Here is a 17,112-nt window from a genome sequence, read left to right as displayed (position 1 = left end):
AAAATAAACTAGAGATGAGTGATTTTTAGGAAATGAAAATCCAGAGGGGCAGCTGTAAAATTTCACATGTAACAATGCTCTTAAGCTGGCTTGCTCCTGCTAGAGAAATAAAAATACCTATACCGTTCCACTTCTGAATTCAAAATACAGCGTGAGTCTCGGCTGTGGAATCTACTATGGAAACATGCTGGTAGGGATTCCGGAAATGTAGTTCAAAGTCTTACTGCTCTGCAACACACTAGAAAACATAGAAAGGGGGGAACAGCGGTCCTGAGTTGCTGGCAGTTACTATGGCATTGTGATTTTCTCAAGACTGAGATAGAAAATCATAAGAAAATTCTATCAACTTCCCGGGGCACCTGGGTGGCTCAGTCAGTTAAGCATCTGCCTTCAGCCTAGGTCATGATCTTGGGGTTCTGGGATCAAGCCTGGCATTGGGCTCCCTGCTCAGCAGGGAGGCTGCTTCTCCCTCTGCCCTTCCCCCTCTTCATGATCTCTCTCTCTCAAACAAATAAATAAAATCTTAAAAAAAAAAAAAAAATTCTATTAACTTCCATGGAAAGAAAATTTTAGAGCAGAGGAAATATTGTAAAAGTCAAATGCTATCTGGGACCAAGAGTTAGAAAGGGAAGGAATGCAAATAGCAAGAAGGATTTTTTTTTTCTTTCTTATTGGATGAATAAAAGGGTTGAAATAGGTGATCATTAATTTTAATTTTTTTTTCATGTAATGTGTCCTACTCAAACTGTAGTATTGGGAAAAGAAACTAACAGAAAGGCAAGTTTAATCAAAATATATCGTTAAGTACAGTGTTCACTCTGCTCATTAGCATCAGTAGTCCTGGGTTCACAGTGATGTTCAAAATAACGATACCAATAGGTTTTACCTGTTACATGTTTACTTTGCTTTAAGAAAGGGTAAAGGGCAAACAACAACACAGCATGCATAACGACAGCATGATGGAGCTTTCCAGGCATGACTTCTGTTACTGTCACTCTACCTGGAACATGCAATAAACCCAAATGATGAAGATGACAGAGCATGATCCATCTTACCTCAAGAATCCATCTGCAATGATTTCCTTTTAGTTTTTATGCATAATCACAGCCCCATAGCTAGTGACGAAGTCCCTTGAGAGTTTTGTGACTCCTTTTCCATTCTCCAAGCCATTGGTGTCACCTCACTATAGGTTGCTTATTACTTGAAACAACAATGAACTATAGACGCTTGGTCTGGCACATGGTCCTTGGCTGGATTCTCATTAATTTTTAAATCTGATATAGATATACTACTAAAACTTCCTTGAGTTAATATTGCAAGTGTTTGAAACTTAATCATAATAATGTATACTTTAAGACAAATAAATCATAATAAAAATGCTAATAATCCAATCATATTTTTAAATTTTAATAATTTTTTTCATACCTGATATAATATATTCACATATTTGATACGTATGGGAGTAATGATGTTTAAGGTTTTTAAAATATTTTATCTTATAAGAAATATTTTCATGAAAGTCATGCAAATAGCCTTTCAGTTTCACCATTGTATAACTTAGCTCATTTGCATGCAAAATAGAAGCATCATCCCCCATCTGGTGGAAACTCCTCTTAATTATAGGTAAATTGCCTAAGAAATAAACAATCTCCAAGGAGATGACCTTGTTAAAACAAAATTATTCACTTATGATGACCTGCAAAAAAGAAGCTATAAAATGTGTAGCATTACTGCTGATAATCAAAAGACTTAAGTTATTTATTATTGAGGTCACAACAAAAACTGGAGACTTCTACAGTACTTTAAGACACTACTATAAGGACATTTTCTAATTTGTGGATTCAAATTAAAATGTGACATGCATTTAACTGTTCTATATTGCTTATGTATATAATATTTAAGTAGAAGTAAAGTAGTAATTAAGAAAAATATACCTACACCTTAACAATATTGCATAATTTAACCATTTTTATCAACATTATTTTTAAATAACACCGCTTTCTACAATTCCTGATTACCTTGGAGTCTAGCACAAGCAGTATAAATTTATTAACCTTTTATTGTGCTTTTCTATGAACAGCAATTACATTCTAATACAGTATTAGCTTATAGCTTTTAGTATATGTGAAAGAAAATTGGCTACACCATTTAAATAGTGTTTATTGTAGGGGATGTTCTGAAATATGTAGTGTTTTATAAACTTAAAAATTCTTCCATTTGTTTCAGATTTATATATGTTGCTCTTGAAAAGCCAGTCAGGTTTTATTATTTCAGATGATTGCCGAGTATTCCAACCTTTGCGGTTATGACTTCATTTTTACCTTACAGTAATTCTCTTAATGGCTACTAGAATTGATTGCAATAGTAGGCATGCCTTCTATTAATATTATGCAAGAGTAAAAGCAGTTCTTGGCAGGTTCCTGAATGGAATTCATCTGTTTAAATATGCATTTTTTATTACTGTCTAACCTTCTACAACCTTTAATGTCTATCTTTGCCATTAAAGATTAATCCACCAGTCTATCAGATAAAATAATAATCCAAATGGATCTGCATTACTTCACCTCACCTATTAAATCAGATGAGACTATATTTTTACTCTTTGTAGATATATATGTCACAATAAATCACCATCCAGTAAGAAAGAAAACCTAGTATAATGTAATACTATGTTTGCAAAATATATGGATTGTCAAATATACTTTATGAATATCCAAAATTTTCCAGACCTACAAAAGGAGAATCTCAAAGAAAATTAACAAAAAGGAATAGCACTATAGTTTCCATTGATTTAGCCATTTGTCCATCCATCCAACCAATAATTTTTAAAGTTCTGTTTGTTATCCTATTTATTAATTATGCTGTGCAGAAGATTAGGTATTCATGAAAAAGATAAGATAGGTGTAGTTTTATTTACCTTGTGCTAAGTATCCGTTTCTATCTATGTATGTCTCTATCTATCTCTATATAGATACCTATATCTATGTACCTATATGTAGGTAGAGATAGATATAGGTATAGATATCGACATATATCTCCATAGATCATTATTGCCCAGAAGAAAATACAGTTCTGTAAAAGTAAATAAATAAATAATTTTTTGATAATGCTATGTATTTTATCACTCAGAGATGCATATTTATTGAAAGCATTTAATAAAACTCTTCATAAACTATGCAGAAAATACATATGTTTAAAAATTTTTGCAGCTCTGTCTGTGTTTATTAAGCACTTTTCACCGTGGAATCCTTTTTCATGAAACAAAATGTAACAGAAAACGGGATCCGTGAGGCATGTGGAAAACTCTGTGGCAGAAGAGACTGTTAAATCAGTGTATTTTTCTCATGCTGGCAGTGATTAGAAACCAACTTGGAAACAAATGGGAAATGCATGCTCTCTTTTTCATCACTTTCTTCAATATACAATTATGAGTGATACTTAATGATGCTTAATGTTTAAAAGGCAGAGATGTAGAGAGATTTTAAATATACCTGAAAACATACATTTGAGAAGAGATTTTTAACCTCCACCTTGTACGTTGTAGGTGATTTGAGTTACATTCTGTGACACTGTGATAGTGTGACATCAGCTCAATGCATGTCTCCTGTTACTGAATTATGTCCCTCAAAATTCATGAATGTAGAAGTCCTAATTCCCAGTACCTCAGAATATGACTATTTGGAGAGAGAATCTTTCAAGAGGTGATTAAAACAAAGTAAGGTCATATTGGTGGGCCCTGATCCTATGTGACCAATGTCCTTAAACAAAGAGAAGATGAGGACACAGTTGACACAGATTGGGGAATGACCATGGAGGACACAGTTAGAAGGCAGCCATCTGCAAGCCAAGGAGAGATGCCTTAGAAGGAACCAAACCCGTCAACACCTTGACTTGGACTTCTATCTTCCAAAACTGTGAGAAAATAAATCTCTGTTGTTTAAACCACCCAGTCTATAGTATTCTGTTATGACATCCCTGGAAAACTAATATACCTACTAAGCATTTTCTTTAGGTCCTATGGTCCAGTGGGGTCCTCAAACCCAACAGAAGGTAACAATGTGGTGCTGCGCTCACCCCTCACCAGTGAAAATAATCTTAAAGCCCCCTTCTTCCACAGAAGCTGTTGGTGAAACCCATCTTCCTTTCGGTTTTATAGAGTACTTCATGGTCTGTGGTTTCCAAATTAATATGGGGTCGTTATCAAAATTAGTTAAGGATTTTGCTCTGATTAACTCTTCAGTTAATCACATTTAATAAAAGAATAGAAATAATCCTTTGCATATTTAGATGAGTTAGATAAATACTCATTGTTCCTTCCATAAATATCAATTAATAACTCTGGGCATGGAATAATAATAGCCTTTCTGGTTATATGATCATAAATGTGTAATGTTTAAATTAAAGCTTTAGTGTAATGTTCCATTAATAGAAAATATCTGCTAAAAAATAGAAAATATCAGCAGGTATTTGAAGTCTCAAATACATCAATTCAAAAACTTTAGTTTAAAAAGTGTTGACACAACTTGATATTTATTCTCCTCCTCACCTAACAGAAATGGATTTATCTCTGTTGTGTACAACATTAAATATTCCAACAAAGTTTGTCATCTTTAAGACGTTTGCCTAGAATGCTACTGTGTCGCTTGATTCTGTCCCTTGTTGCTCCTGCTATTCAGAGAGCCCTTTTTAAAACCTCAAATGCCACTGATGTCAGCAGGTAATGAATCATGTATTACTAATGCCCAAATGCCTGCTTGGAGACTCATCCATTCAACCTGTGCCCTCTAATGTCTGAACAGAATGCCTCTCGGAATAAAACACCTCAATCCTTAGGCTGCTTCTCAAAAAGAGAATTACTTATGAATCAGAAAGTTTCACATACACTTGTGAACATCAATATTCTTTAATGGGCTATAGAAATCGTAGCTCATGTTTTAATAAAACTGTGTGATTTATAACAATGCTGAAGACTCATGGTTTCACTTCCATAATTTATCACTTACGAATTTTAGTACAACTTTAATGCACCCCACACACAGACTGAAATAATCCTCGGTAAGGAATTACTCTCTAAGATGTATGCGGGTGTGTGCTCCTGTATGTGTTTATATTTGTCAGAGAGGATTTGGAGGGCAATTTACCTGATTTTGTACTTTTGTGTGGCAGAGACATGAGTATTGTATTATAATAAGATCTACTCCAAATCCTTTTGTCCCTCTATGACAATGCCTGGAGGAATTTTTAACTGAGCTTTTTTTTTTTTTTTAAAGATTTTATTTATTTATTTGTCAGAGAGAAAGAGAGAACAAGCAGGGGGAGCAGCAGGTAGAGGGAGAGGAAGAAGCAGGCTCCCCGCTGAGCCAGGAGCCCGACGCGGGGCTCGATCCCAGGACCCTGGGATCATGACCCGAGCTGAAGGCAGACGCTTAACCAACTGAGCTACCCAGGCATCCCTTAACTGAGCTTTTTAATAAAGGCATGGTTTAAAATTGGACTCTGCTTTGGAATGAGACTTATCTGCATTTTATTGTATAATTAGGTAATTGTGTGTGTGTGTGTACATTTCCATTTACATATATGTTCTGCTTTAAATTTCAGTTCCTCTTTATTTCAGGCAAAGCTTCTAGATTTTCTTTAATGAGGCATCCTCCTTTTTTTTCAAAATGTCAGAGACATGTTGATCTTTTCCTACATCCATGCTATTCTTGTCCCTCCTATCTTTCTTAACAATTTTAGTCTCTGCTTTTGAATTTTCTCATACAGTCTTGAACTTGATTCTTGAAGGAAACATTCTGAAACACCCACAAAATTTCCAGCATCATTTACTTATTAGTCAGGAAATGTTCTCTTTTTCTCTAATTTATATGTTCTTCGTGTTTCATGTATGTATTGTCTCCCTCAAGGCAGTGATGCGTATATTTTTACATTCTGCCTTGGGAATAACTTTCTCATCAGACTTCATGTTGAAAACATAATTCACAATGAAGAAACTGCCACTTACTTTGAAACTTAATGACCAAATTCCTAAGGGTATTTAGGGATCTAACTTTCCTTCACTACGTGAGGTCAGTTCTGTAGACTATATACATGCTATATTCATTTTGAGTTGGATTGTCCTAGACAAATATGTAACTCAAGCCATTTTTGTGCTGGAGAACCTTTCCAACCTTCATTAAGTTTGTATAAATCACTATCTATCAATACTACTTAATTTCTCAAAAATTGAAATATAAATAAATAAAAACTAAAACGGTGTACATTTTAAATATGTTTAAAATGGTTTGTGAGGTTAAAAGTTTCTATTTTACAGAGATCAGTTTCTATATGTCCCAAGAGTCTAAATGTTCATATTCTATGACCCAGTAACTCCATTTCTAAGATTTTTCAAAGAGACAGCAATAATTGTTGAATAAAGGTTTGTCCTAGTTCTTTTTACATACACATAAATTGGAATATTGTATTCCTTATATACAATATTTATTTGTGGGAATTTTTAACAAGTTATATATTCAAATAATGGTATTTTTACATCTACCATATCTTTTGCTGTCAGATGTTTTTATAACCTGAGAAAACTATCACTTTATAATGTAAAACAAAGGAGTAATATTAAAAATTATTTGTCTGAAAAAAAATAAAAATAAAAATTATTTGTCTGACATGGCCCAAGTTATGCAAAATTTACATAGCAGATAAGCAAAGTAAATATTGAACATTGGATACCTATTAGTGAGGGTGTTAAATATATAGTTTTATGTTTATTCTTATTAATATACATTATAAAATGTATATGTTTATAAAATTGGCGTCTCTTACATCAGTAAACAGAAAAAATGGATTTTTAATTCTGCTGTAAAAATAACTTTTTTAAAAAAGTAAAAAAATTTTAAAAAGTAAAAAAAATCATCATCATGTAGTGTGAACTGTAGTTTAAATTCTCTAACAACTAGATAGTTCATAAATGGCTTTTCACATATAGCATGAAACAGTCATTATGGGTGATTGGAGCCTAGAAAGCAATGATGGAGATTCTTAAAAGAATATAAGCTAGAAGTCTTACTTACGCACACAAAAAAAGCTGAAAGACTTTTTCAAGATTATGCAATTTCATTTTATTTACATATTTGAAGGCATCTTGGTCTGAATGTGGATTGAAAAAGAAAAGATCAAATAAAGCAAATATACAAGGCTTGTGGTAAAGCCATTCAGAAATGTGGAAAGCTGAGCCATTTATTCATCAAATATTTATTAATCACTTCTTTATGTGCTGGCACAGCTAGATATAAAGAGTAAAGATAATTCTGGGGCCCCTGGGTGACTCAGTAGGTTAAGCGTCTGCCTTCAGTTCAGGTCATGATCTCAGGGTCCTGGGATCGAGCCCCACGTCAGGTTCCCTGCTCAGTGGGAAGCTTGCTTCTGCCTCCACTTCTCCCTCTGCTTGTGCTCTCTTGTAGTCTCTCTCTGTCAAACAAATAAATTTTATTAAAAAAAAAAAGGATAATTCAAGAATATATTATCCATACCCAAATAATTAAAAGTGGAAGTTCAATAAGAGATAAACTCTCCCTCCTCCTCTTTTTTTTTTTTTTTTTTTAAGATTTTATTTATTTATTTGACAGAAAGACGGAACACAGGCAGGGGGAGTGGGAGAGGGAGGGGCAGGCTTCCCGCTGAGCAGGGAGCCTGATGCGGGGCTCGATCCCAGGATCCTGGGATCATGACCTGAGCCGAAGGCACAAGCTTGACTGACTCAGCCACCCAGGCACCCCTCCCTCTTCCTCTTTAAGCTGAAGTAACCATTATGCTCTTCAGAGCCTTGTCTCTTAACGTTGTCTTTTTCGTCTCCGGGACGTTATGGCCTATGGAATGGGGAGTACAGGAGTTGATGTTGAGAGGCAAGTTGGTTGGACTTTCTTTGCGTGGACTTAGTCTTGTAAATAAACATTCACATGAAGCCAGACTTAAGCCCTTTTCCCTATAGAATAGTTGTTTTCTGCAGGTTTTCACTGTAGCACATTCACATATCAATCTAGTCCCATGGAGGATGTGATCAGAATCTCTATACTTTAAAATGCTTAGAAGGGGTAATGGCAAATATATTTACCAGCAGTGAGGTGTGGTGATATTTCATTCTTCACTTCATAACAAATCAGAGACTTAGGAAAATCTCTTCTTAACCAAAAGCTCATCGTGGGCGGGGGGGGGGGGGGGGGGGGAGACACCAAATATGTTTGAATACTTTGTGTAATTATTTTTTAACATTTAGCAAAAATGAATGATGATTTGAGAAAAACTATTGAAACAAAACTGGTAACATTCTCTTAAGTTAGAACACAATTACAGGGTGGATCTCACTACCCCAATCTGAACCTTCCAGAGCCTCCTCTCTTCCTGCAAGTCTGTGTTTAGATCTGAGCTTCTTATTACATAACATTGTTTTGATGAACAACTCATAGTGACAGACATCAGTGTTCTTTCTTTAATAAATGATGATCTTATTAATTACATATATATGTTACAATGTAAGCATATCCAGAGTATTTAGCATTTTTTTGTAAAAGGAAGAATGTGTTACCTATTAAAATATAAGAGCACATGAAAGTGTTTGAGACTTGATAAAATATTTATTGTCCCTAAAATACAAAATGAAAAGAAAAATGAATAATCAAAATTAAATGTTTAATAGTTCTAAACATGTCAACTTCATTAATTTTTAAATTTTATATTTATAAAATTAATTAAGGGGCAGCTGGGTGGCTCAGCCAGTTAAGCATCTTTGGCTCAAATTATGATCTCAGGGTCCTGGGATCAAGCCCCCCCCATGTGGGGCTCCCTGCTCAGCTGGGAGTCTGCTTCTCTCTCTCCCTCCCTCTACCCCTCCCCCGCTTGTGATTGCTCTCTTTCTCTCTCTCTCAAATAAACAGATAAAAATCTTTAAAATAAATAAATTAAATTAAATTACAGGAAGGGTGTGGTTTTTGATTTGGCAAGAATTCTCACTTTGCCCAATGCTTTCAGATAAATCATTGCCAATTTTAAATTAAATGAGTTAATTGTTGGCAAAAGAAAATTAACTTGCGCAATTATAAAAAACATTTTCAAAAGACTTTATATCTAAAATATTATCTTTAATGTATGCTGTTAGTTAGGGCCTCTAAAAGTAAAATATCTTGGACTTCTGGAAAGCACTGAAATGTTACTAGTATCTTTCCATCAATTCTCACTCTATGTAATTTTCTCTTAGTAATATCAAGAACTTGGAATGTTGAATACACAGTAGCCTTGTGTAGACCTGTCACTGATATATTGTTTATTGGTAAGGAAGAGATGCTACTTGAACATAATAGAAATTGTTCTGAATTAGGAGCACCAGTTTTGCCACCAAATACTATGATTTTAAATGAGGTAACAAATTCTCTAAGCCAATAGATGTTATAAAGAAACTAATACCTCAATGTCTGATTTAATGAGTATGATCAATAAATGTTAACTGTCCTCCCTCAGCTCTTACGCCCACAGTGTGCATTTAGAATTGTCCAGCAGTTTCCATGAAGGAGAGAGACAGTGCAGGGAGGGGAAGGACCCTCTACTACTGATTTTTAAGCGTGGGGTTAAAAAGGCAAAAGGCATGGAAGGGATTATAATGGAAATCAACAAGCAACCTCCTGCCCCACTTCTTCTCATCCCATCCCTGGGTCACAGAGCTAATCATTTTTAAGTCTTGCTGGTTTTCCCCATCTGGTGATTAGCTCATTTGTGAAATAGCTATTTATCAACTTCAAACATTACCTTTAGATTCTCTGCTTTGATAAATGAGAATATATTTCACTTCCCTCCCACTTTCCAAAATAATTACATGGCTATTCTTAGTTTTCCACTGATTACAATTGAAAAAACAAAAACATTAGTTAAAAAAACAAAAACAAAAACAAAAAACATTTAACCATCTGTTTCCAATTCCCTAGGTGTCTTTTGCCTCCTCTTTTGTAAAACGAGGGCTTAACATTCACATGGTTCCCTCTATGTGTCTTCACTTCACTTCCCTATTTCGGGTGGCTATCATGGAACTACTCATTGCCAAAGTTGTTAACACAAATTATATTGAATAACCATTGTTAGGTCTTCTGTAAATTCTTTATAAGGTGACTCGATTTGTATATCAAAAGTTTTTACAGTATCATGATGATGTAAATATTGTTCACTCAAATTGATAATTTATGCTAGAATTATATCTGTAAAAATAACATTTCTTCTATTTCAATGGAGAATATTACTAGCATCACTTTTAAATGTATTCTACCATTTCACATCCCAGCTGCCTTTATTATGACTCTGATAACTTTTTACAAGTTGTCAATTAGAAACTATTTTGTCAAATCACACTCTCCCTCTAGCTGTCCATCAGCTTTGTTCCATCTTTAGATGCCCTTACACAGGTAGTTTCAGCAGTGTGCTTCCAAGTTTTTCTTGAGTGGAGTGCCTCTTTTGTGAATCTCATGTCTTTTTCTTAATTTCCTTTCATTTTGTTGCAGCCCATTCTCATGGTGGCATGGAATGCAAAAATCTCTGAGTTCTTGTATATCTGAAAATGTCTTTATTATGTCCTATTTTCTTAATAATAATGGATATGGGATGCTAGATTAAAATTCATTGTCCTTAGAATTTTGAAGGCTTGCTTCAAGTTCTTCTATAATCCATTATTGCTAAGATTTTTGGAATACTGATTCTTTGCCTTTGATAGTAATCTTTTGTTTGCTTTTTGTTTGTTTATTTTTGTTTTCTTCCTGAAAGCTCTTATAATCTTTTTATATTTCATATTTTAAAAGATGTCTTAGTGTGTGTATATGTGTATGTTTAATTCATTCAGTTAAGAGCTCAGTGGTCCCCCTTTCTCTGAAAACCTCTCTTTCTGTTATAGGAAGTATTTTCTATATTTTAAGATGATTTTTGTCAATTTCAAATTCTTCTTTCTCTCTTAATAATTTCTGTAAGTTGAATATTGAGCTAATCCTCCATGTCTCCTATTGTTTCTTTTATATTCTTCCTCTCTCATCTCCCTCTATTGTTTTTATTTTACATTCTATAAATTTTTATTGGTTTTATCTCCACCTAGTCTATTACATATTTTGTCTTGCCAAATATGTGATTATGTGTGTGTGTACACAAGTATAAATACATGCATAACTTTTCCAAGACCTCTTTCTTTTTCACTTGTTTGCTTTATATAATAACTGCTCTAATTAATAATTTGACAATAATTATTAATAATTAATAATCTGACACAATTGAAGAACCTTGCATTGAAATTTAGCTTTTTTATTCAAATTTAGTTTAAAGCCATATTTATTACATTATGATTTATTATTCTGTTATTTATTTCTGACTACAAATACAAAGAGATCAATGAGTACCAAGCACTGTTTTAGTTCACTATTGGCTATAAAATTTAGAGCAGTCATTTAACTTCTATATCCCAGTTTCCATAGTTATAAAAAAGCCATAATGATCCTTAATCTAATCTTCCAGACTTGATATTAAAATCAAATGTAAAGCCTCATTAAAGGCATTTCATGCTGTGTAAGTGCAAGATATTGTCTCTAGAAAAAGAATCCATGTAGTAGAACTGTTGGAAAATATGAAGAAAAGACATTAATTGACTTCTGGAAAAGAGCAGTAGTAAATCACTGATGACTTGTAGGCACTTCAAGGGTGAGATCTGACTGGTTCTGTTCCAATTGGAACCTGTCTGCAACAAAAATTTGGTAGCCAGTGAAGTAGAAATGTCATCCTATAAATAAAGCTATGTTTCTATATTGTTTAAGCTAAGCATTTCTTTTTTGTGTGTGTGACAAGGACAGTTTGACTCATGATATATAAAAAATAATGGCACCATTGCAGCCTCCCTAAAAAAATAGGAAGAAGAATAGGCAAGTATTATTGAATAACCTCCACTTGGGGCTCTTGTTAACTACTGCAGAATGTGTGGTAGCATAAACTGTAGCTTATTGTTCAGTAAGATCTCTGTGATGTTTGTATTTGGCATTAAAAATTGGACTTGAGGGTACATGATTCCTTTAAAGTCGAGAGATGTATTTATATAGATTTTGTGTTATTGTCTTCTAAAAATGTGTTCTGCTAACATCATATATCTTTGCAATGATGATCATCTCACATCACTGCCAACGTAACTTACTGAAATGGAAATGTGTAAGCTTTAAGTGAAGCAATGCTTGACTTGTTTGTCCTAGGTTCTTGTTCTTGCTGTTTTTATTACTGGTTTGCAATAAGGATTAAAACCTTGGACTCTGAATTCCATGTTTTTTGAATTCATAACTTGGCTCTGCCACTTACCTGTCTGATCTCAGGCAAATTAGTTCTACAGCTCTCAATGCCTCAATTTCTTAACACTTAAATGGATATAATACTAGTTTAATCTTCATAAAGTTTCTATAAGGATTAAACATGTTAATATATGTAATTATAACAGTAAGTATGCATTGCTAGCTGTTATTATCAGTATTATTATAATTATTACTGTAGGATTCTTAATTCCTAAAATAATTACAGTAAAGGCATAACCTCATATTGAAACTTAAGCTAAGGTGTGTGTGACACACAATAAATATATGTAATGTTCATATTTAGATAAATTTTTTAAAAAATCTGTACTAACACTATGTTAATGATATAATAAATGCTGTATTTACTAATGCAAGAAAAGAAAATATGTGCCAATCTGTTCAACAGACTTAATCATTCTTCAGCAGATATTCTATTGGATAAAATTTTGCTTTTTGCTGGGTGTGGCTTTGGGGAAAAAAACATAAGATGGATAAAGGAAATAACTAAAATTCATTTTTAGATGTTCATTTGCTTAAAGTAGGCAATGCCTTAACATGCCTTAACTCTTAAAAGAATAAAAAAACATGCTTTAACTCTTAAAAGTATAAATGTACATATATTGTTATCGCTGGGCAATTTATATCCCCCCAACCCAATTCTCATTACAGAGGTGACAATGTTTCAATCTCTTATGTGTATTTCCAAAGATATTTTAAGGATGTATAAACAAATGCATTTTTCCTCCCTTTTTACCAACGCAAGCATAGTTAACACATTCTTTCCTCCTTATCTTTTTTTCACCAAAAGCTATATTGTGTGTTGAAGTCTATATCAGTACATAATAAGCTTCTAAACTTTATTAAGGACTTATATAGGCTTCACTGGATAGATGTACCTGACTAATCTCACCAGGCCACAGCTGAGGGACAGTTTTGTTGTGAACGTACTTGCTGTTATAAAAGTGCTGAATAAATAATATTTGTACAATTTAAATTAGTTGGTATATATATAGTATACTGTATGATCATTTTTAAGAAAAGGAATTGCTAGGTTGTGGGTTAATGCATGCCAATTAATTTTTAAAGCAATTTTAGTTTTAAATTTATTTTTGAATATTAATACAGGTATATAGCACACAACTCAAAGGCAAAAAAATGAATGGTAAAAAAAAGACTATCTCATACTACTTTCATATTCATCCAGTTCCTCAAACTGGAGATAATTAGTCTTATCCGCTTTATATATATCCTTCCAGAGATACGTGATGCGTATATGTGTATGTAGAAGAATTTCTCTTTTTCAGGTCGGCTTTTGTCTTCTATAGCATAACAGTTTATAGCTTCAGAAGATTCTTGCCTAGATGTTTGTGTAAACATAGATACCAGGCTAGAGTGTAAATATTCATATTAGGAGCACACTATGTATATTGCCTCATCACTCAGTCTCAGCCATTGTTCTTATCAGAAAAAGTGATGTTTTCTGGGACTTTCACTATAGCTTGTTATTTTCCCTGGATGAAAGAATAGTGATGAATTCTGTACATTGCTCTGTCCTCGACCAAGGATTTGCAAACTACTACCATCTGCCTCTACACTGGGAACACAATATGCATTCTGGGATTCCTCTTTACTATCTTACGAAAAATTACTTTCACTTCTCTCTTAAATCTTTTATTTCCTGTGTCTCAGCCATCCTCTTTCTTAGTTCTCTCTCTGCTGTATCACATCCTTCAGTAGCTTCCTAAAGAAACATTATGGGGGTGGTTAGTTTTTTAATCCTGTATATTAGAACATCCCTTTAGCTTATTCTCTCACCTGATTTTTCTAGATATAGAATTCTTAGTTTAAAATATGAAGCAATTTTTCAATTGTCTTTTTGATTGCCAATGTTGCTAATGAAAAAATGAAGATGTCCTGATACCTTATTCTTTGTATATGATAACTTTTGTTACTCTCCCCCATGGCAACTTATGGGATCTTCTTTTATGCCTCTACTGTTCTAAAATATCAAAATGCTTTGCTGCTATGGATCAGCCACCCTATTGGGTACTTGGAAAGTCCTAGTAATCGAATTTGATTCCCTTTAATACTAAGAAATGATCTTAAATTACATTGCATTATATCATACTATATTACACATGTTATGTATAATACATATAGTGATATAATGTATATAGTTTATATTAAATGTACTGTAACATTTATAAATCAGCATGTAAGTTATTTTTTTTTAAACAAAATGAACAAGAGTACTATCAAAGAGTGCTTGTCAGTTCAGGAATTTGCATATATGCTACATAGGGAGGAGTAAGCCCCACAGTATTGATGCTCTCTAAACAATGGAAATAAGTACTTCTTATATTTTCAAAATATTTTGGCAACAAAAGACTAAATTTGACATGCCACATTTTAGCATTAATCTCTCACACACATACACACAGGTACATATATATATAATATATTCTACTACTCTTTATTGTAGAGACTATTCTAGAGAATATAATTATTGGTAGGTAACAATAGTTTTTTAAAAGAGGAATTAATTTAAGTTCCAAATGTCAAAGTTTGCTAACACCTTATTCTTAAAACAGAAATTTATATTATTTTCTTAAATCTTTTACAATCATTCTTAATGTTAAATAAGATAGCTTTTCCTTTTCTATGCTTAAAAAAATATATAGGTTTAAAGCAAATAGAGACAGCATATATTTATAATTGATAATTCCTATGTGGATTTAATATACTAATGCAGATTTATAAAATCATAACAGTAATAGCTATTGCCGATAATAAATGTGTAAGTATTCATTTTGGATTTTCAACCCTTTATTTCCCCAGATCATCTACCTTCTTACCATAACAAAAGTGTTCAGTGCACAAATAGTATGACTAAATATATGTGATATTAACAATAAGAACATTCCATCAAGTGCTATATTCCACTGAGGAGTGGAAGTAGAATTCTACTAATAGTTTTCCTTATTGAACAAAATGTTCAATGTTATTATATTACATCTAGTTATATTTGAAACATATTTTCATTTTAAAAAGCTGAAACACACTTAAAATTGTATTACATATTTTTTTATTATTGGAATAATTTGAGAACTAACATTGGCATTATGCTAAGTTATTATTAAAGATTTGTGTTGTTTCTCTTTGTTTTCAGCATGCAGTGACCTGGAATTCAGAGAAGTGGCAAACAGATTGCGGGACTGGTTCAAGGCCCTTCATGAAAGTGGAAGCCAAAACAAGAAGACAAAAGCACTACTGAGGCCCGAGAGAAGCAGTAAGATTTCTAAATTTCATATGTGACCTTGTCTTTGATATGGGACTTTATTTCCAATGAATCATTTAAATCAAAGTACATATTTCAAAATGTATTCTTTGCTGAGGTGCTGAACAAAAATCAGAACATTGTGACTACTTCCAAACACACTCATAGTATTTTGCAAGGAAATAAAACATTGTGACAACTCTGGTTGGTAGAAAAACAAATATCCCCTCAGAGACAACATTAACTTGAAGTGAAAGTGTAGGAATATTTTTCAGTGTTTTGATAGCAGTGGGAAAGAATAAAACAACACGGGAAATAAAGGTAAGATTAGTAGAGTACTTGAGATTTTTACAGACACAATTAGGCCCCCATACCCGCCCCCCCAGGTTATCCTTTTCATGATGGCTTTGCAGATATTTCTACTTTGATTCAGCAAAGCCAGTAGACAAAAAAGATGCTTTCAACGACATAGTGCAAATCAAATTCATAAAAAAGGAAGAAACTAAGAGTCATTTGAAGATTATATGATTCTTTTATCATCTGTATAATTTCCTGAGTGTTTTCTAATTCCTTAGAAGTAGAAAATGGCAATTGAAGTAAAACACTTGTTATGAAAATTTTATGAACTTTTTATGTTTTTTCATGTATGAAAATATTTATTACACATTTAATACATGTATAAGGAAGATATTGAAATATGAGCTTAATTTGGAGAGCTTTCAAAGATTGAAGTATTTGCTCCAAAATGCAAGAAGAGGTGGTAGAGCAGTAATGAGAAGCAGCATCTTGTAGTTGACAAAGTCCCAAGTGTGTGCCCTTCTTTGCTCATTGTGACATGACCCATTCACTCTACCTTGCAATCCTCAATTACCACTTTCTAACAAAATCACTTCATAGATGGGCACAGTTATCCATAATCTATATTTCCCAAAACACCTCATTTCTTTTTCTTCTCATCAAGGGAATTTCTACAATCCCAACCTTTTGTATTTATGAATCTTATGTATGGTCTTAAATAATTTAATAATTCTTTTTAATTGAACTAATTCAGCTATCACTGATAGACATAATAATTATCTTTGAATGCATGATGACTATGTATATATGTTTCTTCTTATGAACTTCAGAAAGAAATTATAGTATTGTCCCTACCCTTTAGGAGTATTTCTCAGGTTTGTCTTTGGAATTATTGATTACATTTTTGGCAGATGTTAAATTTTTTGATGCCTTGAATGTAATTAAAATGACTAATCTTACTTAGTAGAAACAATAGAGTATATTTGTCCCTGTATTCATAAAGCAAATATATCTGGGGTGGGGCAAAATTTGTTCCAGACCCTTACATATGATATTTTAAAATTCATATCTACACCTATCCTACCAATTCCCATATTTGAATATTTTTATTTCTTGATCTCAAATTTCTTCTTTGAACTTGAATTTAGACTAGTGATTTCTCCCATATTTGGAGATGGATAAAAGGAGAGCTTATAG

At 33.0% G+C, this 17,112-nt stretch overlaps 1 protein-coding gene across 3 annotated transcripts in view; it reads left to right on the top strand.

The window, feature by feature from the left end:
• SPOCK3 (SPARC (osteonectin), cwcv and kazal like domains proteoglycan 3) overlaps positions 1–17,112 on the top strand; it is a 478,511-nt gene that overhangs the window by 404,863 nt on the left and 56,536 nt on the right. For all 3 annotated transcript variants that reach the window (XM_032413151.1, XM_032413152.1, XM_032413150.1), the window contains one exon: positions 15,511–15,630. In XM_032413151.1, coding sequence (XP_032269042.1) covers positions 15,511–15,630 — 120 coding nt within the window. The remainder of the gene's footprint in view (positions 1–15,510; positions 15,631–17,112) is intronic.

The sequence above is a fragment of the Phoca vitulina genome, unplaced genomic scaffold (genome assembly GCF_004348235.1).
Source record: "Phoca vitulina isolate PV1807 unplaced genomic scaffold, GSC_HSeal_1.0 scaffold14, whole genome shotgun sequence".
Lineage (NCBI taxonomy): Eukaryota > Metazoa > Chordata > Mammalia > Carnivora > Phocidae > Phoca > Phoca vitulina.
This window is presented reverse-complemented; position numbering and strand designations above follow the sequence as displayed.